This window comes from Aegilops tauschii, chromosome 7, assembly GCF_002575655.3.
Source record: "Aegilops tauschii subsp. strangulata cultivar AL8/78 chromosome 7, Aet v6.0, whole genome shotgun sequence".
Taxonomy (NCBI): Eukaryota; Viridiplantae; Streptophyta; class Magnoliopsida; order Poales; family Poaceae; genus Aegilops; species Aegilops tauschii.
The window spans coordinates 611,537,660-611,560,309 of record NC_053041.3 but is presented as its reverse complement, the minus strand read 5'-3'; the positions used below and the strand labels follow the sequence as shown (position 1 = coordinate 611,560,309).

Below are 22,650 nucleotides of genomic sequence, written 5' to 3'. Positions count from 1 at the left end.
CGCTGGCGCAGTCGGGGCGACGGGAGCCAGAACGGGAGCGGGGACAGGCGCGGTGTCTTCCCGCAAGGCCAGTTCAAGCTCGTCCCAAAGTGCCTTATGTTCTTGAGACTCCGGCTGGGTGTCTTCCTCAGGAAACTGGAAGACTAACGGCAGACCATCGTGATGCGGCATGGCGTACGTTTAGGTCAGGCTGGTTGGAGGTAGACGACAGGAGAATCGGAGAGGAAGAGAGAAGATTTTAGCGATACCGGGTAGTGCGGGGTTGATTTTAAACTGTGGCGCCGACGACATTAAAAGTGGGAGCAGTTGGGACGAAGGTGGACGGCGGAGCCTGGTCAAAGGGCTCGCCTCTCGGTGAGCCTGCACAGCGGTCTGCTCGCACGCCTCCCTGTCAGCCGGGGCAGCGGTCTGCTCGCACGCCTCCCGTCGACTCACACGCTTGCTCGGACGGCACCTGCCGATGAGAAGCGGGACTCGTGGCGGCACGTAAACGCCCACGGTTTCAATAGTGAAAGCGTTCGTCTTAACGTGACAGGTCTTTGTTCCAAAATACCTTGGCTCTTCATTTGTGCAACTTGTCATAAGCAGCTTGTCTCAAATTGAAGAAAAAATTATGAAGTAATATTTCTGCCATATCACGTGACCATGCTCAGTTTCGAGAATTTATGGTCACTTTTGGATTTTCTGAAATTTAAGATCCAGGATTCGAAACAATATATGTCTTGTTGTATTTCTTAAGAAAGGATTTGGTCAAACATTTTGCTTAGTTAGACTTCAGACAAGTTATATATATGCAGAGAAAAAGGATAATCCCTCTGTACCAGTGCATTGCCTGATATATTAAGTCAAGTACTAGGCACGAACAAACGGGCTCAATTCTGTGCTCATCCTGGTGTAGTAGTAGTAGTACTAGGCAATGTAGTTGACGGGTGGCCTTGGCTATCGGCGACCGAGGGAATTGAACCGTGCTCGGCACGGTAGGTAACGTTGTCTAGTTACTAAAGCATCCCTCCGTTGTTCATTGGTAGTCATTATGGACCGGGGACATGAGGGGAATTTCCTAGGGCTGGAATTCTGGCCGCCAGATATTTCGACTCGAAACGCGGAGGCTCGACTGGTTGGGGTTGCCTAATGTGCGTACCATGCACGCCACCAGAAGGACACGAGCCCGGTTTTTTTATTTTTTATTTTTCTAGGATCAACATGAGCCAAGGTCTGGCTGGTATGCCGTTGGGTCCTACCATGAATACGAAAGGAACCTTTTAAATTGCCGAAAGAATCTATGTGTATTACAATGCCCGTATTTTCCTTGCAAATACTAATCTCAACGTGCTAATTGATTTATGACAAGTTGTTGAATTAGCGTGAGTTTGTGATATAGTGATCTCAATGTGGATTTCACATTTCATGGTATCCCTGCTAAGTTTTTCAATGCAAATTCAAATTTAAAAGATGAACAATATGGAGGTGAGAAAACTTTGTATGTATCAAGCATATGACCACACACACACACACGGACACCCACACACGAACACAACAACAATCCAATAAGTATAGTGCATCTATTTTTCCAAACCATTCATGTATGACACGAATTCAAAAATACTCCTTCTGTTCCTAAATATTAGTCTTTTAGATATTTCAACAAGCGACTACAAACGGAGCAAAATGAGTGAATCTACACTCTAAAATATGTCTATATACATCCGTATGTGCCTGTCCACTTGAAATCTCTAAAAAGACTAATATTTCGGAACGAAGGGAGTAAAATGTAAGACATGCATGGTCCTCAATTCAATATTTAAAACGAACATGAAATTGAAACATGAATATTAAGTCTAGTACTACAGTACATGCAAATGTTGTGTTTAATTAGGCGGAGCTATGATTGTCGGGGGTCACCCCCTCGACCTTAGATAAAATTGTGAAGCTCTGTTTAGGGTTGTTTAGATTATATTTGTCCCCGCCCTCCCAACCACCGATTGTTTTTGCACCCCCCAACCCTCCTCCCCGGGAGAATATCAAGTGCCCCCATACCTTAGATGCTATATGCCAGTACAAGTTGCTTGGAGCTTGTAGATCTGAGATATAGCAGCTCACATGATGTCTTAATATTTTTACAGGAAACCTTGATGAGTTTGATAATTGCACACAATTTGTACAAAAACTACTCAGATGCCCTTGGATCCCATATCCAACGACCTCGAAGATCGTATCACCGTAGCATCTAAGATGAAGGAGGACATCATATTCTCCTGTATGTACGAATATCATGTGCTACCACACCTTAGATGCTTTGGTGATACAAGCTCTTCGGAGCCGTTGGATTTGTGACCCAACACCTCCTCGGTGGTTCGAATGGTTTTTTGCAGAAAAGCCACCAAAGAGTTCGGCCACTGCTTACAAGCACAAAGACTGCTCAGATGCCATTGGATCTCAGATCAAACGACCTCGAAGCTCGTATCACCGAAGCATCCAAGCTGTGAGAGCACCTTATGTTTTCTCGCACGGGAGAATATGAGGTGCTCCCGCGCCGTAGATTCTATGGTGATACGAGTTCACGAAGATCTAACGGCCCACAGTAGGAGGTTTGAATGTTTTTGCAATATACGGCTGAGAGAGTTTGGGAATTGCGCAAAAAGTACAAGTACTACGCATGTGCCATCTGATCACTGATCATACGACCTAGATGCTCATATCACCGTAGCGGGTAATTAAGCTACGGGGAGCACCTAATATGAGCAACGGGGAGCCGTTGGATCCAAGATGCAGCGGCACACACGAGGCCTGAATGTTTTATTTGCAGAAAAATCATTGGAGAGTTTGGAAATTGCGCATAATTACAAAGACTACTCCCAAGCCATTGGATCTCACTTCCAACGGTGTAAAAACTCGTATCACCATAGCATCTCAGCTGCGGGGTGGATGTGATATTCTATGCCGCTGTCATTTTTGTTCGTAAACTTGCAAAATACGTTACATGTCTAACCGCACAAAGTGTTTGTTCAAAAAAACCATCCTACACTGAAATATCGGAACAACACACGGGGGTCCCATTTGTCATCAATCAAATTTGGACCTAAAACTAACAAATCTGAAAGACGAGATTCGAACTGGCAACTTGGACTACAAAGCGTAAGTCGATAGCCTGAAACAACAACGGTTGTTGGCTTTGTCCCATAACTTGATTTTATACAGTATTACGTTGAGTAGAGTAGAGGGAGTGCCTCGTCTACACGTGGGTCCCAGGTCTGCGATCTCTCTCTTCTGTCCATCGTCTAACCTTTGCACGGGCACACATGAAGAGCGACGCTAGCTTGCCGTGGTGTTATTACAACTAAAAAAAGCTTCGAAAATAGAAGAATCGCCTAGAACAAGAGACGTTGTGGCTGGTCGAGACGGAGCTAACCACACCTATCCTCCATGCCATGTTAGCATGGTGAAGCTGTGTGGCTAGTGGGGTGTTTCGACCAACTGGCTGGGTCCCGAGGTCGAACGATAGGTACTACGTCTGATACAGTAAATTTTTACACGCACATTTTTCCTCCGTGCCGAGACATGGCACACCCTAACGCGCGGTTTCGGGGTCCTCCCGGGTGGTGCACGCATATATTCTTCCTGACGTGGGATGCCCTACCACGCGTTTTCGCCGAAGCAAGTAAATGAGTCGTCAAATCACAAAAGACCACTTTTCCCGCCGAGTACATCAGTGAAGCATGGTGGCTAGCTAGTTGGGCTAGTTCAATCAATTAGCTAGGCCGCCGCCACATTTGTTTTTTCGCCCCTTTTTTTATCTACTTGTTGGCGGGTAAATTTAAACATCCACCGTGGCGTTGCTCTGGTGTTTGAGTGTGGCAGGATTTTTAATTTTTTGATTGACGGGAGCAGGCGCGGCAGGATTTTTAATTTTTTGATTGACGGGAGCAGGCGCGGCAACAATTAGTCACGATGACTCCACCTGTAAAACCCACTTCTCCCTGATGTGAGAAGTCGTCGACTGGTGTTTTACCATGGTGAAAACCAAAAGATTCCCCGCTCCTCGGCTGGCTCCCTCCGCCTTCCCGTAGATTGCATTGCCTTTCAGCCGTTTCGCCCCCTGCATCACCAACGTCGTGCGCCTCGAGAGGCAGAGGGACTTCGGTGGTGTTTAGGCGCCCTCTACATGGGCATGTCCATGTCTCGGCGCAACATGACCGTTGGATCAAACTCATACGGTGCAGATCAGTCACTATAGCACAGAGCGTGTGGGTGTGTTTGGTTGCATTCTCATCTCAATATACTCCCTCTGTCTAGGTGTGTAAGTCACCTTACGAAAACCAAATAATCCCAAAACACTTAGGCACAGTACATTAACTCCCTCCTCGTTTCTTGTTTTGTGATATATCAACCAATAAGAGATGTGGGCCGTGCATGCTTTCAATGACTTGAGACTAATAAACATGACATGCAGTGGTTAATTCCTTGCATGCAATGCTATTAATTAGCAAAAAGACATTAAGTAGTTGTTTCCTCTTCGTGTAGTTGTGTTAACCTACTAGTGTGGACTCATGCACCCTTCATGCACTCTGCCAAACACCCAAAAGTGGGTCGAGAAGGGAACTTTTGCTCCCATCCCGTGCACCCTTCATACACCCTGCCTAACACTATTCGTGCTTCATATGGTTCATGTTTCGTGGAGTACTGTAGCACCGTACTCTCCGTGCGCTGTAGACCTAGTTTTGTTAATATTGATCTCACCGTTCATTCTCGACCGGACAGTCGAGAAAGCGATACTATGTTACTACATTACTGTTCATATAGTTGACATGCGCACAACATCATTTGTTGTCGTCATATCTTACTACACTAGCAACAAGATTATGTAGTACTGACGTATGAACCACTACACATGCCAAGTAGTAGGAGCACTGTGTATGTTCAAGTGGCTGCCGTGTTTCGCACTCCTCCGTCGTAAGAGTGAAAACGCTTGCTGTAATCATTTTTTTTCTTTAGAAAAACAGTGGACACGCTCTATCATGCGGATCCTCCTCCAGCCATGCACTAAATTACTCACTTTCATCGACGTGTGGGACAGCCAGCATCGGGGTCGACCAGTCATGCACTAAATTACTCCGTAGTAGAGTGATGGTAGACTACCCCGATCGAAGCGCCGCAGTAATGCCCAATGATCCATCAAATCAGAAAACCCCCTCCTTTCCAGCAGTAAGTTGGACGGACGAAGCAACCATCATTTCACTCTTCTCTCTCAGCTTCCTCTCTACCCAACTCGTTTCTCCGTCATCTTGTTCCTCATTTCTTTAAGAAAACCCCGACCTGCTTCTGCCATTGTTCTTCTCTCCCAAAGAAGGAAAGGTGAGCGCATCAATGGTGTTGATTCTGGCCAAGGCCCGGTCTTGCAACCGGTGTGTGGGCCACGTAGGACAAAGCTGGTGTGTGGGCATTCATCCGGTCGCCTACACGTCCTTTTTCACCACACGGGGGCTGGTGTGTGGGTGTTTACCAATTCGCCCACACACCAATTTTCACGCACGCAGAGGGGGCTGGTGTGTGGGTGTTTATCACTTCGCCCACACGCCCGTCTCCTCGCCCACACCCAAAGCTGGCAGTTGCCATGTGGTTCTGCAGGGTACATGGCAACTTCCCTAGCTTTGCTTGTAAGGTGACGGCAACTCTCTTTTCCCTGAGTTGCCATGTGTTTTTGCATGGTACATGGAAACTGCCCTAGCATGCACGTAAGCAGACGGCAACTCTTTCTTTTACATGGCAACTGCCCTAGTGTGCTTGTGAGCACATGGCAACTCTCTCTTTTACCCGAACATGTTTTTTTGCCATGCCTTTTTTGTAGTGCTACATGGCAACTGTCTAGTGTTAGTGGGTGGCAACTCCTAAAGTTTTGAAATCATGGCAACTGCAGTAGACCAGACCATACATGGCAACTGCAGTTGAGCAACCATGGCAACTGTAGTTATCCGACATGGCAACCGAAGTTCAGCGACATGGCAACTGCAGTTAAACGAACATGGACAAGGGTCTGGACCATGGCAACTACGGGCGCGCGGTGACTGTCACGCGGGGCATGCGGTACCACGAGGTACGAGGCCTGACGTACGGGGCGTGTGGGCGTTATCTATTTCGCCCACACGCATGCGTGTGAGAGGGATCGGGAGGGGAAAAAAGGTGTGTGGGCATTATTTGTTTTGCCCACACGTAGGTGTGTGGGCTGTTCCTTTTATACACCACACAAAATGTGTGGGCAGACTCCCTAACGCCCACACGTGTGGCACTATTCGGCGTCCTAGTTTTTTATTTGCGACCTTTTTGTGACCAAAAATAGAAGGTCAAAAGCTGGCGGTTGTAAACTGCAATTAGTGACCTTCTTTGTGATATGTAAAAGGTCGTTGGTTCCACGACCAAATTTTTGGTCACTAGCAACCTTCCCAGACCATGTAGGCATCCAGCGTGGCAAGCTGATGTGGCACAAGAATCAGCCCGGTCCGATTCGGTGTTCTACATGGGTCGAGCCCAACAATTCAGCCTATTTGTTTTTTTCTCATATTAATTTTGGTCAGGTTGATGGGCCAAGCCCAATAATTAAGCCTTCTCATTTTTGGGCCATGGCCTTTTCGGCTAGACAGTTTTATTTTTGTTTTTTAGAAAAAATCCTCTAGTTAGATGGGTCCCAGTGGTCAAGTTCTAGTAAGTGGGCCCCTTTTGTCAATGCCTTTTTCTTCTGATTTTGATTTGACAGTAAATAAATAATCAATATTTAAAACAACACAGACATAAAACATAAGAAATACTTCAAGTAACAGCAACCAGAATCAATCTGTATACAGTGACAATCAATGTTACAATCTCTACAAATATTGGGATCCTGCTCCAGTCATCGCACAGGTACAAATTCTACTAGTGTAATAACACATATACAAGTAGAATCACTGTTAAACATATGCAGTGACAATCGGCACAAACTGGGCCCCTGCTCCAATCATATGAAACATATGCATGACTCAATGGGCGACCATACTTGACTAGGCCATGACCTTCATTACACTGGACTAACAGAATGACAATATGAACTATCATCATGCCTTCCACGGTCGCCCTGTTACATGAACCAAAAGAGAAGAATCAAAAAATTTGGGGCCAATATATTATGAACAAACCAATCAAAAAACAAACAAGTTCTTTAGAATGATAAGACAAATTCAGCTAGTACAATGCTTTCATTCTCCAGCAAGTTAAAATGAGATAATCATTCATACAAGAAAGGTGACGAAAGAAAATAGAGCATTTTACTCATAGCATGCAAATTATCAATATTCTGATAAACATATACAAGTGTAAATGTCAACTATCTTACACCCAAATGAATGAATGCTTATGGAAGAAATTTGTTAAACTAGGTTTGTTGTAACGGAGAGGGGCTGACTTACATTGGTCGTAGTGGTCGATTGTGGCCTGAACAAATCTGTTGTAGTCGTCGGGGTCTGCGACGTCCCCGGGGTGAATGATCACGTCCGGCGCGCCGAGCTCAAAGGCGTGGTCGGCGACCTGCCACAGGCTCCACTCCCTCCTTGCTACCAGGGCAAGGCATGCCCCCTTGGCGGCGTACTGGTAAGGCAGTTGCTGCATGCAGAAGAGAAGATCCCAAGTTGTTTGGAGTTAACAACGAAAGTACTGTATAATGTTTAGAACATGTATATTCAATATGACAAGTAGAAAAGCAGAGTTCTAGCAGAGTAGCATAAGAAGCAGAGGAATTATGATTCTATAACAAGAGGAAACGGAGTTGTCCTGTGCAACAAGAGGAATTCTGATTCTGTAACAAGAGGTAGAATTAGCATCACTAACTCTGTTGCTGTTGTTTGCATATTACATAAGTAGTTGTCTGCCTAAGCAAATAGAGAGGTATATGCAGCAAGAACACGCAATGTGATGACAGTATGAGTGCACTATAACTCTGGAAGTAAAAAGAACATAAATTCATTTGGGCTGATTTGTACACAGCCAAGAAAAACTTCTTACAAATAAATTCATGGAAGCGTATCATCCTTTTAGTCCCTCACCCATATCTCCTAGTAGTATTACATAATGCCTAGTGAGTGATCTAGCAATGTACTGTACAAGAGAGTATATATGTGTACGGATTCTTGCAGCCAGCTTCTATTAGTAACATGCATGTATATATTGAAGTAAACGTAACAGAGAGTATCTTTGGAAACATTCAAAATATATTCAATGTTGGAGCTGCATCTTACAACTCAAGGAGCCACATGAAATCCATGGAAGGACCTTACTATGACAATTCACTTGTGTAGTCCTGCCTCATGTGCATAATGTTGTTGCAAACAATTTAGATAGTGTATATATATAGATAGAAAGAAGCGCTTGATCAACAAGCTGCTATAATAGTGTATATATATATAGATAGTGTGTATATATATATATAGTGCACCAATAATGTTTTAGAAGGTAACTGAACTTCTGTGCACACATTTAGATAGAAAGAAGTGCTTGATCAACAAGCTGCTGTAATAGTGTAGATATATACATGCTAACAACATGAATGTTCCATCAGGCCATGATCAACTACTCCAAACCATTACATGCTTTGCAAGAAAATAATAGAAAAAGTAATCAACAGATGACACAATGAACAAGTGAAGGCTTTAAATATCTCCCTGTCAAAGAATCAAGTCGATGAAGACATGCAGTACAAGGAGGAGGAGCCTTGCATCATCGTTTGCTTAAATCGACGCTGGAAAGTGTGCTGCTATACCATGATCAGAACCCACACAACACAGCCTCTCTGTCCCCCACCTCAACTCGCCCATGCTGCTACTACAGTTGGATGTAAGTGTGTAAATACAACATACTTTGCATCATGTATCTAGACTATAGCATCTTGCAGCTAGCAGTACATGAATTCAACTCAATAGTATAATAAACATCCGCTGGAAGTTGTCAAATTAATTCATTCTCTGCTAATTGCCAGAGCAAGTGTTGTAGATAGAATGGTGGTGTCATCCACAATAAGATAATATTGCTCCTACTGAAATACCATTCATTTAGTATGAAAATAACAAGCTTAGCTAAATATAACATTTCATTGTTTTTATTCCTCTATTTTGCCACTAGCTGCTAATCACGTTCGTCTACTATTTTGCTTTCCTCTGTTTTACACGGCTCTATTCCGAACAGGCCCTAACCAATGTTTTGAGTGGCATGACATGACAAGCTGTAGAAATCCAGGCCATGGACAGGAGAGGAATGAAGTTGTCTTACTGATTGAGGCACATCCTCCCAGCAGACCAGCTCCTCGGACCTGACGCAGCCGACCACCTCGACGCATCCTGAGCAATAATCGGCAATGGCGTCAGCAAGCTGAGAGGAATAGCGGCGGCGGCGGTAACTAGCAAGGAAGACGATGGATGCGGACCGAGGAGGCAGGAGACGGGGTAGTGCTGGGGGAAGTCGATGTGGTGGACCCCGCCGACGGCGTAGATCTCCCAGTAGAAGTCCTCCATGGCGGCGACAGTGTCGGGGTCGGGCACCTTGGAGGCGGCGTGGATCCAGAGGCGGCCGGTGACCGGCGAAGGCCAGGAGCGGCCCTCCACGCGCTTGGTGCCGTGCACCAGCAGCGACGCCCACGGCTGGTGCATCGGTAGGCAGGGGTTCCGCAGCCCCCCCCCCCCCCCCCCCCCGCAGCCTCCCCCGAGCGCCCTCCGCGCATCGCCGCTCGCGGTGGTCCGGAGAGGAGAGGAGAGGGTGGCGGCGGCCGAAATCGAATCGGGTTGTATTGGAGCAGCGGCGGCGCAGGAAGGGCGAGGAGGGACTTGGCATCGGGGTGGCACGCTGCAAGGCCGGGAGATGTGGGGAGGGGAGGGAGGGACGCGGTCGGCGGCGGTGGGTGAGGAGGACGGCGAGGTCGGCGGTGGGTGAGGAGGACGGCAAGGTCGGCGGTGGGTGGGAGAGGACGGCGAGATCGGGAGGGGCGCGGGTACGGGGAGGAGGTGGCGGCGGCGGCGGGGAGATTGGGAGCAGGGAGAGGGGTGCGATGGGGGGATCTGATCTAGGGTTTGGGCTGCGGGGGGTATCACTTTTTTTCTTTTTTTCTGTAGATGAATGGATGGATGGATGTGGGATGGAGATATGGATGGATGGATGGATGGATGGATGGGCGCCATGTCATCGAACCGTGGGAAGAGTTTTGATTGGTTCGGAAAATCAGTGATTTAAAATAGTTTCCAAATACTAAAAATAGAGGGATTTTGTGAAGTAGCTATCAAAACTATTTTGCAAAAGGGTATCACACAAATTTTCAGTCAAGTTAGACCACATTTTATGGATGAGCACCAATTCGTATGTATTTCTGATCTTTCTATCTATTTTTAATTATTTTTTGAGTGCCCAAAATGTGCATTTTTGTGAATGACCTAGCATATATTTGTTGCAAAATTGGACCGAATAATTTTTATAAAGTATTAGGTCATATTTAATGTAAAATTTACCAAATGCTTGGGTGTGAAGAGTTTTGATGCACCTCTCGTGAAAAAGACAAATTTTCAACGATTCCGCTGGAAGCGGGTCAAATTTGAACTGCAGATGTCTCATAGTTTGTTCCTTATTTTTTTCCAAAAATCATTTCTAGGTACATAAGTATCTATTTAATCATAGAAACATCAAAAGTTTTTCAAGATTCAACCACTAGCAAGGAACGGTCATGCCCGCAGTTTTGACCACATTTTGAAACGAGCATGAAAAATTCAAAAAATTGGAAAACCTTCGCATTGTGTCATTATATGTGACCAAGTTACTACAAAAAATAATAAACTTGTAATACGGCAATTGTTTTAAAAAAGTGTTCTTAGAAACGAGCTATCATGTGTGGAGATCAATGGCTTTCAAGCCAAATGATCAATCCTATGGCAACATTCATGGCATAGTTTGTTCAAATGATCTCATATTGTGCACAAGGGCGCATATTGGAATGGCAAACAATGTTGCCTAAGGAAGTTTTCATTTTCTTTGGACGAAAAAAGCATTTTCCATTTTTCGAGTGCCCAAAATGAGGGTTTTTTGTGAATGACCTACCAAATAATTGTTGCAAAATTGAACCAAATCATTTTTATAAAATACTAGGACATATTTAATGCACAATTGACCAAAATGGTTAGGTGTCAAAAGCCTTGATCCACCTCTGGTGAAAAAGACAAATTTCCGCCGATTTAGAAGGAAGCAGGTCAAATTTGAACTGAAGCTGCCTCATAGTTTGCTCTTTATTTTTTCCAAAAATCATTTCTAGGTACAAAAGTATCTATTTAATTACAGAAATACCAAAAAATCCAAGATTCAACCACTAGCTAGGAACGGTCATTCCCGCCGTTTTGACAGCATTTTCAAACGGGCATAAAAAAATCAAAAAAATCAAAAAATTGGAAAACCTTCGCATTGTGTCATTATATGTGACCAAGTTACCAGGAAAAATAATAAACTTGTAATACGGCAATTATTTTAAAAAGTGTTCTCAGAAATGAGCTATCATGTGTGAATATTCATGGCTTTCAAGCCAAATGATCAACCTTATGGCCACATTCATGGCATAGTTTGTTCAAATGATCTCATATTATGCACAAGGGTGCATCTTGGAATTCCAAACAATGTTGCCAAAGGGAGTTTTCATTTTCTTTTCACGGAAAATACATTTTCCATTTTTCGAGTGCCCGAAATGAGTTTTTTTTATGAAGGACCTACCATATATTTGTTGCAAAATTGGACCTAATCAATTTTATAAAATACTAGGCCATATTTAATGCATAATTGACAAATTGGTTGAGTTTCAAAAGTTTTGATCCACCTCTGGTGAAAAAGACAAATTTCCGCCGATTTAGTAGGAAGCGGGTCAAATTTGAACTGCAGCTACCTTATTGTTTTCTCTTTATTTTTTCCAAAAATCATTTATAGTTACATAAGTATCTATTTAAGCATAATTACATGGTTTGGTGGCGATACGTCGAGGTTTGGACGGTGGCCCAGGGCCCCAACTCCGAAGCGCGTAAACTCGCATGCCCGCCGCGTGGTCACCGTGTGACCTTGGCGTTGACATGCGTTCTGGGAGGCCTAGGCATGTCTAGTAGGTTGGGCACTGCCCAGGTAGGTGCTAGGAAGAAAATTACAATAGAAGAATCTCACGAGGAGACCGACCTATGCTCAAAGATGAATTAGCAGCCAAGTGTTTGATTAGCACTACGGATAATGCACATGGGCAATGGGCGTGAGTTTTGGCTGAGGATGATCATCTACTAAGAAGAATGTCTTCACAAATTTTCAGCTCAAAAGGAGGATACTAGGTGGTACTTGCTTTGCAAAGTACCACACTGGACAAAAATATGAATGTTGAAGCTGGGCTCAAAATAATGAATGGATTGAGTTGAAATTTGGTGGAGGATGGTTATTCGGGAATAGGAAAGCACTGTAGAAAATTGATACCATTTGGACATGCCAAAGTGGTACTTCCTTCACAATGCTCTTCTTTGGACAGAAACTTGGGAAAATTAGCGAGAGAAATTGGATGAATGAAATGAGCTCAAATTTGGTGTAGGTAAGTTACATATGTATGGTCATGCGCTGGTAAGTTTTTAGATAATTTGGGTAAGCCTAGCTAGTACTTACTTCACAAAGCTTCTCTCGAGGTAGAAACTTTCAAAATTTCCTGAGAAAGATTTACCAGGAAAATGGAGCTGAATATTATCATGTGGTAATGATTTGGGTATGGAAGAGTGCCCAAAAAGTTTGAGGGTAATAGGAGGGGTCTAGAAAACACTTGCTTTGAACGTGCCAATCTGGCCATAAAATATAAATTGAACCTGGGCTCACATAGATGATTTGACTGAGCTGCAATTTGGAGGAGGGTGATAGTTTTGGCGTATGAAGGAACTGTATAAATTTCATGTCATTTGGATATATAAAAAAGGCACTTCCTTCACAATGCTTCTAGGTGGACAAAAACTTTGGAAATTTGCCGAGAAAGATTTGCTAGGCAAATGGAGTTGAATTTTGTCATGAGACAATGATTTGGATAGGAAAGAGTGCCCAACAATTTTGAGAGCAATCAAGAATATATAAATAGCACTTCCTTCACAAAGTGATATTATGAACAGAATAGGAAAATGAATATTGTTGAATTAGTTTTGAACTAGGCAAGGAAGGATTTTTACATATTTGACGAACATATGACCCAAAGAATTTATGAGATTTTTTTGGAATTTTGGGAATGACAGAAATATAGGTTGCTTCACAACCTAGGGCAAAAATTGACACATGGACCTGACACATAGGCAAAACTGAAGAGGTGGCACCTAGTCATAGCAATAAGTACCAATGCATCCACGTTCACAACCTCATGACCATTTATATTGGTCGTAATCAGGTAGAAATAAGGTCATGGACCACTCTTGTCAGCTTTATGACCATTTGGTGTAAGGCAATTTCAGGGTTTGAGCCCTCCAAGCGAAATGGCCATGGATTTACAACCATTTCAGCTGGGGTCACTAAGAGAAGGTCACAAGTTGACATATTTCTTGTAGTGTATGGTCGAAACGGGGGTCCTATTGATCGGGAGGGGTGTGGCGTACCGCAAAACGGGGGAAACGGACTTGTGTTGGAGCGCTACGGTCGAAACGGGGGTCCTGTTCATCGGGAGGGGTGTGGCGTACCGCAAAACGGGACTCCGCGGGATACAGTTCATCTCCACCGTCGACCCCCTCCAGCCTCCATGGGCTACTGTTCATCCACCGTCGACCTCCTCCAGCCTCCACCTGCGACTGTTCATCCACAGGCTCCTGTTCATCCAGCCTCCACCGCGCGCTACTCCACCGGCTACTGTTCAACCAGCCCTCTCCACGGGCTCTTGGTCAACCACCCCTCCACGGGCTACTGTTCATCCAGCCCTCCACCATCTACTGTTCATCCAGCCCTGCACGGGGTGGTCCTGTTCATCCTGCCCTCCACGGGGTCCTATTCATCCAGCCCCAACCGGCTCGATCTATCGGGGTCCTGTTCATCCAGAGGCAACACCACGTGGTCATGTTCATCCACCCCCACCAGGAACTGTTCATCCAAACCCCCCCAGCAACACTCACTGTTCATCCAGAGGCAGCATCGATCAGCTTCAGTTAGCAGCAGTAGCGAAGGAATCACTCGATCAGGTTCAGTTAACAGCCATCGATCGATCGCTTGGGTTCAGAAACGCGTAGCCTATAGTGCAATCGCTCGGGTTCAGTTAGAGCCCAACGCCTCGCACCCACGCGCGTGCGTGTACGAGAGAAACGCGCATCGCTCTGCCTCGACCACCCACCGTAATCGGGAACACCCTGATATTTTCCTTGCCCTCGCTTCTACCATGGTTTTTTCCGTCATGGACGGCCCAAAGAATGTCATGCAGCTGCATCTCCAGCCCACCCAGGACGAAAAGCCCATTTTCTGTCATGATTTTTTATCATAGAAGTAGGACCCCACCACATCTATGATGATACCGGGTTTTGTCAGAATTATCGTCATAGAAGTGTCATAAGTATGACAGAAAAAAAATTCGTTCGGCCCAAAATGTCACGGATGTGTCTTTTTTTTGTAGTGACAGGCTCGAAGCCTAAGGTCCCCACACCTGCTTCAGAACTGAAAAAGACCAGGGCAGCTGAGGCCGAAGCCAGAAAGCGCAAGAACATGAATCCCACTGAGGATGCACCACAAACCAAGAAGCGGAAGACAAAGTCTTCGAAGAAAGATCGGGCTTCTCCCTCAGAGCCCCTTGTTGTTGAGCCCATCTCAGTTGCTCGTCCTGCATCCACCAACCGAGAGCGTCAGCTAGTACTTCATGAGCCTGCTTTCACAGAGGCTCCTGAAGCTGAAGACATTTCAGCTGTTGACCCCATCACAGCTGAAGACATTGGTCATCACGACAATGTAGATGATGATGAAGTCCTTCCTTAGATCGAGCACCAACCGGTATCATCGCCTGTTCTCACGAACAGCGAACTCATCAGCATTGGTCGTCCCTTGACGCCAATCGCTCAGGATGCATCGTGGGCTGATCACCCCAACAAGATAAACCAAGTCAAGAATCACCCAGTACTCCCCCACCTCAAGTCACCACTCCAGTGCTTGACGATGACGACTATGTGGTCCAGCCAACTCCCTCTCCAAAAGCGTCGCCCGCATTCCGCAGGCTTCACAAAGGACCAAGGCCACAAGTTGCTCTGCCGAGCGTTCCAGAAGGAGAAGTGCAAAACAACTCAGTAGCATGACAAGTGTTTCCTGACACCACTCCAACTATGAACGTCTCTGAGTCTGAAGCAAAAGCTGCTGAAGACATTCTGGCTGCATCAGCCGATGACCAACAAGAACCCCGTCAAGAAGAAGAGCGAGCTGCCAGACCCCCTACCAACCAAGAAGTTGTTCTCGAGGAGAACGAGTCAGTGCCCGACCCTCCAGCTACTCAAGTGGAGGTTGAAAACACTGAGGCGGCTACCAACAACACTACTGAAGCCAATGACGTGGTCATGGCTGAAGCTAATGTGGCACCTGAAGTCAATATGGTGCCTGAAGCTCATGTTGCACCTGAAGCCATTGTGCAGCTTGAAGCCCAGGTCAATGCCACTGCTCCTGGACCGCCTCCAAGGCCTCACACCATTGAGCAAGCATTTGACCATGGTCAACGTGTCACCGTCCGCTGGCCTATTCTGGTTCCTCCGGCTGCTCCCGGACCGCAGTTTGACTATCATGTGGAGCACAGGCCTCAAGTCCAGAAGCCAAAGCCCAGATGCCAAGGTTTCCTGGTACTGCGTCTTCGCCAGGATCGTTCAATGTGAATGGCTTCAAAGCACACAACACGTTCTTTGATAGTGCCAAGAACCCTTATTCGAAGCCAAGAATTTCATCTGATCGGTTCTGGAGCTATCAGCAGCGCAGTTATTATTCTTGTGTCTTATACAATCAAGGGCGCATTTTTCCCCATATGCGTCTAGACTGCGAAGCCATTGCTGGTCTGCCCTGCTTGGAAGAAGCCCTAGACTGCTTCAGAGATGCTGGCCTTCTGCAGTTTGTGACCGACAAAGAAAATTGGAATGAGGAGCTTCTGCTACAATTCTTTGCCACTCTTCATAATCGCGGCTACAACAGGGATCCGAAGACTTGGGTCCTTGAGTGGATGACAGGCAATGTACGCCATGAAGCCAAAGCCCAAGATATTATTGAGCTTACTGCCCTGCCCACACCAGGTGAACTCTACGAACCTGGTTGTCAGCTTCACCGCAATGCACTGGAGAGCATATTCCAGAAGCCTGAGCTGAATATGAGCCAAATGTTGAGCATGATGAAGCCACTGCCACAAGATGCTGACTATCCAAAGGAATTCTTTGTTGAAGACCTGGAGTATCTGCCCCGCACCATTTATCATATCATACGGCGAACTCTATGGCCTGTCAAAGGACATTCTGCTACAGTGAAGCTTGAAGGAGCAATGAAGACATTGGTTTTCTATATCCTCAATGGCATCAGCTTCAATGCTCAGGATTTCTTCATTAGGCAACTTGCTGCATCTGGCTCTGATCTCTGAGTACTCCTGCTTAGCTGCAACTGTCAATGCCAGAGTCATCGATGACGAAGATGATGCTACTTCGCCAACTACAACTTCGCCTCGTATCGACACTGCACCAAGTTCTTCTGCACCACCGGACTACAACGTCGACCCTGCACCTTCTCCTTCTCCTCATAGGAACGAGTAGAAGCTCTATGTCTTCAAACCTTTTTGGTCCTTACTGACAAAAGGGGGAGAAGCATATGAGTTGATAGTCTTCAAGCGGGTCCTTATGGGTGGTTGCTATACTTTTTGCTAAGTGTTTACAACTCTCGCTTTTGATACTTTTGGTTCTTTGAGTTGTAACACTTAAACTTGATGGTCGTCTGCTACCTTTCTGTCAACTATGTGACGCGACGATAAATTCCGCATATGCAATGATAAATTTCGCACGAAGTCATTCCGCAGACGTCCATTTTTCATTATGCATGTCATTACCTTCATTATATCCTTTCATGCATGATGAATTGTCTTCATTAGTTGAAGAGGATCTCCACAAGTAAAACCTGCCATGTGCATTTGCATTCAAACGCAAACTATTTAGATGCACATCTTCAGGGGGAGCCTTTTGCTACTTTTGAAGACAATACCGTAACCCCTACAATTTCACATACTTCTATCCCCGTTGAAAACTTCAACCAGTTTGTCATCAATCACCAAAAAGGGGGAGATTGTAAGTGCATCTAGTGCCACCCCTAGTTGGTTTTGGAGTATTGACGACAAACCTGGTTGAGGGACTAATGTGTTTGTGAGAATTGCAGGATAACATAGGTAGTGGTCCCTCATTGATTCGGTTTCCCTACCGGAGATGACCCCTAAAAATGTGTGAAGACATTGAAGACAATGGTGGTATGTGAAGATATTCACAACGAAGATTATGACTCGAGAAGACATTCACGTGAAGACTATGGAGTGCGAAGACATAGTTGTTTCGTAGTTTCCTTTTCTTCTCTGTTGAGTCATAGGAACCACCGTACTGTTAAGTGGGGTCCAAGTGAACAAAGTCAGAGTTACTGAAGTGATGCTCAACCAAATCCTATGTCTTCGAGCGAAGACAATGAGAGCAAATCTTATCCAGAGCTGGATGAGTCAGCTTTACTTGTAGCCCAAGTCAAGTTGCCGCGTGAGTTTGAAATCTGACCATTGGACACGTGTCAGTTCCTTAGTGACCCAGGGTCATTTCGGACAAATCAGGTCGGGTTGCCTAGTGGCTATAAATAGCCCACCCCCTACACCATAAATTGGTGGCTGCTCAGAGTTAGTGCACGGCTTTTGTCGTTTGAGAGCAACCCACCTCGAAGCCTTTGAGAGAAAGATCCTTGCGAGGACAAAGACCAAAACACCCAGAGCCAAAGAGTGTTAGGCATCACTGAAGTCCTTCTGTCCGCGTGACCTGAAGACTTGTTACACTTGAGGACTGTGAATCCTCCAGCCGGTTAGGCATCGCATTCTGAGCATCCAAGAGTCATTGTGGATTGCCGGTGAACGAAGTCTGTGAAGGTTTGGAAGTCTACCTTGAAGACTTACCAGAGTGATTGGGCGAGGACTAAGTGTCCTTAGCTCAAGGGGAATAAGGTGAAGATGCGGTCTTCTGAGTTGAATCTCAGCCTCCCTAACCAGACGTACAGTTGTCACAACAACTGGAACTGGTCCAACAAATCCCTGTCCTCTGCAAACTACTGGTTCTATCTTCTCCCTCACTTATTTAAAGTTTGTCTTCGTGAAGTCATTTGCATGCTTGCCTTATCTGTTTGACTTCACTGTGTGACAACTATTGTTGTTTATCTTCATACTATCTTCCATCCTGATCTATACTACCTAGCTGCTAATAGTCTTCGTGCTTTCACTTCAGTACTTACTTGACTATGGCTTGTCTAGTGTAGTCTACCTTCCGCTACATATCAATAGGCTCATTTCTATCGTTTGTCTTCAAAGCCCCCGTGTTTTGAAGACTTTCGTAAAAATCGCCTATTCACCCCCCCTCTAGTCGATAACTAGCACTTTCACTTATGTCGAATGGAAGGAGCTCAATGGCCCACTAAGCAATCCGGCCTGTCGCATTGCGGTTGTTTATTATGTCATTGAGTGGTACTTCGGAGGCCACCGTGATCGAGCACTCTTGAAAGTAGTGTCGTAGCTTCCGGGATGCCATGAAGACCGTGTATGCTGTTTTTTGGTAATGAGGGTACCGGGATTTGCATGGTGCGAGGATAGTGGATACATAGTACACCGGTTTCTGGAGTGGGATTTTGTGTCCGTCCTGCTCTCGCTCGACAACGAGCCGGCACTCACCACCTGGTGTGTTGCCGATATGTATAATAACATGGGTTCGTCGATGTTCAGCGCGGCCAGGATTGGGTTGCTCGCTAAAAGGGCCTTTATTTCCTCCAGTCCGGCCGTTGCCGCATCCGTCCACTCGAAGTGGTCGGTGCGTCGAAGAAGGCGGTAGAGTGGCAATGCTTTTTCTCCCAATCTGGAGATAAAGCGGCTTAAAGCTGCCACGCATCCCGCATGTTTTTGGACCTGTTTAAGGTCTGTTGGCGTAGCCAATTGTGATAAAGCCTCTATTTTGGCTGGATTTGCCTCAATTCCTCTATTGGAAACGATGAAGCCCAGCAGTTTTCTGGCGGGGACGCCAAAAACACACTTTTCCGGGTTGAGCTTGATGTCATATGTACGGAGGTTGTCGAATGTAAGACGTAGATCGGCTATCAATGACTCGATGTGCCTGGTTTTGATGACGACGTCATCCACATATGCTTCAACTGTCTTGCCGATCTGTTTCTCCAAGCATGTTTGAATCATGTGTTGGTAAGTGGCGCCAACGTTTTTGAGCCCGAAAGGCATAGTGTTAAAGCAGAAAGGCCCATATTGGGTAATGAATGCCTGATACGTCTCCAACATTTCTATAATTTATGAAGTATCCATGCTATTATATTATCCATCTTGGGTGTTTAATGGGCTTTACTATGCACTTTTATATGATTTTTGGGACTAACCTATTAACCCAGAGCCCAGTGCCAGTTCCTGTTTTTCCCTTGTTTCAGTGTTTCGAAGAAAAGGAATATCAAACGGAGTCCAAACGGAATGAAACCTTCAGGAGAGTTATTTTTGGAAAGAAAGCAATCCGGGAGACTTGGAGTGCACGTCAGCAGATCAACAAGGAAGGCACGAGGCAGGGGGGCGCGCCCACCCCCTGGGCACGCCCTCCACCCTCGTGGGCCCCTCGTGGCTCCCCTGACCGACTTCTTTCGCCTATAAATATCCATATACCCTAAAAACTTCGAGGAACAGAACAGATCGGGAGTTCCGCCGCCGCAAGCCTCTGTAGCCACCAAAAACCAATCGGGACCCTGTTCCGGCACCCTGCCGGAGGGGGGATCCCTCACCGGTGGCCATCTTCATAATCCCGACGCTCTCCATGACGAGGAGGGAGTAGTTCACCCTCGGGGCTGAGGGTATGTACCAGTAGCTATGTGTTTGATCTCTCTCTCTCTCTTGTGTTCTTGAGGTGATACGATCTTGATGTATCACAAGCTTTGCTATTATAGTTGGATCTTATGATGTTTCTCCCCCTTTACTCTCTTGTAATGGATTGAGTTTTCCCTTTGATATCTTATCGATTTAAGTCTTTAAGGATTTGAGAACACTTGATGTATGTCTTGCGTGGGATACCCGTGGTGACAATGGGGTATTCTATTAATTCACTTGATGTATGTTTTGGTGATCAACTTGCGGGTTCCGCCCATGAACCTATGCATAGGGGTTGGCACACGTTTTCGTCTTGACTCTCTGGTAGAAACTTTGGGGCACCCTTTGAAGTGTTGGATTGAATAGATGAATCTGAGATTGTGTGATGCATATCGTATAATCATACCCACGGATACTTGAGGTGACATTGGAGTATCTAGGTGACATTAGGGTTTTGGTTGATTTGTGTCTTAAGGTGCTATTCTAGTACGAACTCTTGAATAGATCGATCCGAAAGAATAACTTTGAGGTGGTTTCGTACCCTACAATAATCTCTTCGTTTGTTCTCCGCTATTTGTGACTTTGGAGTGACTCTTTGTTGCATGTTGAGGGATATTTATATGATCCAATTGTGTTATTATTGTTGAGAGAACTTGCACTAGTGAAAGTATGAACCCTAGGCCTTGTTTCCTAGCATTGCAATACCGTTTACACTCACTTTTATCATTAGTTACCTTGCTGTTTTTATATTTTCAGATTACATAAACCTATATCTACCATCCATATTGCACTTGTATCACCATCTCTTCGCCGACCTAGTGCACCTATACAATTTACCATTGTATTGGGTGTGTTGGGGACACAAGAGACTCTTTGTTATTTGGTTGCAGGGTTGCTTGAGAGAGACCATCTTCATCCTACGCCTCCCACGGATTGATAAACATTAGGTCATCCACTTGAGGGAAATTTGCTACTATCCTACAAACCTCTGCACTAGGAGGCCCAACAACGTCTACAAGAAGAAGGTTGTGTAGTAGACATCAAGCTCTTTTCTGACGCCGTTGCCGGGGAGGCTAGGTAAGCGGCACTCACACCCCGTCAATCAAGCTCTTTTCTGGCGCCGTTGCCGGGGAGGTGAGTGCTTGATGGTATATCTTTAGATCTTGCAATCGAATCTTTTTGTTTCTTGTTTTATCACTACTTTAGTATATAAAATAAAACTACAAAAAAATGGAATTGAGTTTGCCTCATATGCTTCATCTTTTTAATATCTTTCGTGAAAATGATGGAAAGGAAAATTGTGCCCAAGTGCTAGAAGAAGAATTACATAGAATGCTTGGCATAAAATATGTGAATGATGAGCATGATTGCAATGTTTTTAGTATGAATTCTTTGAATATGCATGATGCTAATGATATGCAAGGCCGCAAGCTTGGGGATGCTATGTCTGATGAAGATGATATTTTTAATCCCCCAAGTTTTGATGTGCAAATTCATTATGATGAAAGCATGCCTCCTATCTATGTTGATTATTGTGATGACACGTATTCTATAAAGAATAATGATAACCATGAAACTAGTCATCTTGATTTCAATTTTCAATCCCATGATAGTTATTTTCTTGAATTTGCTCCCACTATTCCGAATGAGAAGAATTTTGCTTATGTGGAAAGTAATAAAATTTCTACACAAGTAGATCATGAAAAGAATGCTTTAGGTGATGGTTATACTGTTGAATTCATTCATGATGCTACTGAAAATTATTGTGAGGGAGGAATATATGCTTGTAGGAATTGCAATAATATCGATTTTCCTCTCTATGTGCTTAAAGTTTTGAAGTTATGCTTGTTTTGCCTTCCTATGCTAGTTGATTATTGTTCCCATGATTTGTTTGCTCACAAAATCCCTATGCATAGGAAGTGGGTTAGACTTAAATATGCTAGTTGCTTGTTGGGAGGCAACCCAATTTTATTTTAGTTTTTTGCTTTTTGGTTCTGTTTAGGAATAAATATTTGATCTAGCCTCTGGTTAGATGTGTTTTTATGTTTTAATTAGTGTTCGTGCCAAGTTGAACCTATAGGATCTTCTTGGATGATAGTTATTTGATCTTGCTGAAAATTCCAGAAACTTTCTGTTCACGAAAACAATTGTTAAAAATCACCAGAACGTGATAAAATATTGATTCCAATTGCAGAAGATCAATAAACGAATTATCTAGGCCTTCCTATTTTTGTATAATTTTTGCAGTTCCAGAAGTTTGCGTTAGTTACAGATTAGTACAGACTGTTCTGTTTTTGACAGATTCTGTTTTTCGTGTGTTGCTTGCTTATATTGATGAATCTATGAGTAGTATCGGAGGGTAGGAACCATAGAGAAGTTAGAATATAGTAGATATTACACCAATATGAATTAAGAATGAGTTCATTACAGTACCTTAAGTGGTGATTTATTTTCTTATACTAACGGAGCTTACGAGTTTTCTATCAAGTTTTGTGTTGTGAAGTTTTCAAGTTTTGGGTAAAGATTCGATGGACTATGGAATA

At 44.7% G+C, this 22,650-nt stretch overlaps 1 protein-coding gene across 1 annotated transcript; it reads right to left on the bottom strand.

The window, feature by feature from the left end:
* Positions 1-6,778: 6,778 nt before the first annotated feature.
* On the bottom strand, positions 6,779-9,713 carry LOC120968337 (uncharacterized). The gene is made up of 4 exons (XM_040395013.3): positions 9,443-9,713; positions 9,289-9,356; positions 7,437-8,844; positions 6,779-7,105 (listed from the first exon to the last, which is right to left on the bottom strand). The coding sequence occupies exons 1-3, from the start codon at positions 9,663-9,665 to the stop codon at positions 8,842-8,844; spliced, it is 294 nt and encodes a 97-aa protein (XP_040250947.2). The 5' UTR covers positions 9,666-9,713; the 3' UTR covers positions 6,779-7,105; positions 7,437-8,841.
* Positions 9,714-22,650: the final 12,937 nt, after the last annotated feature.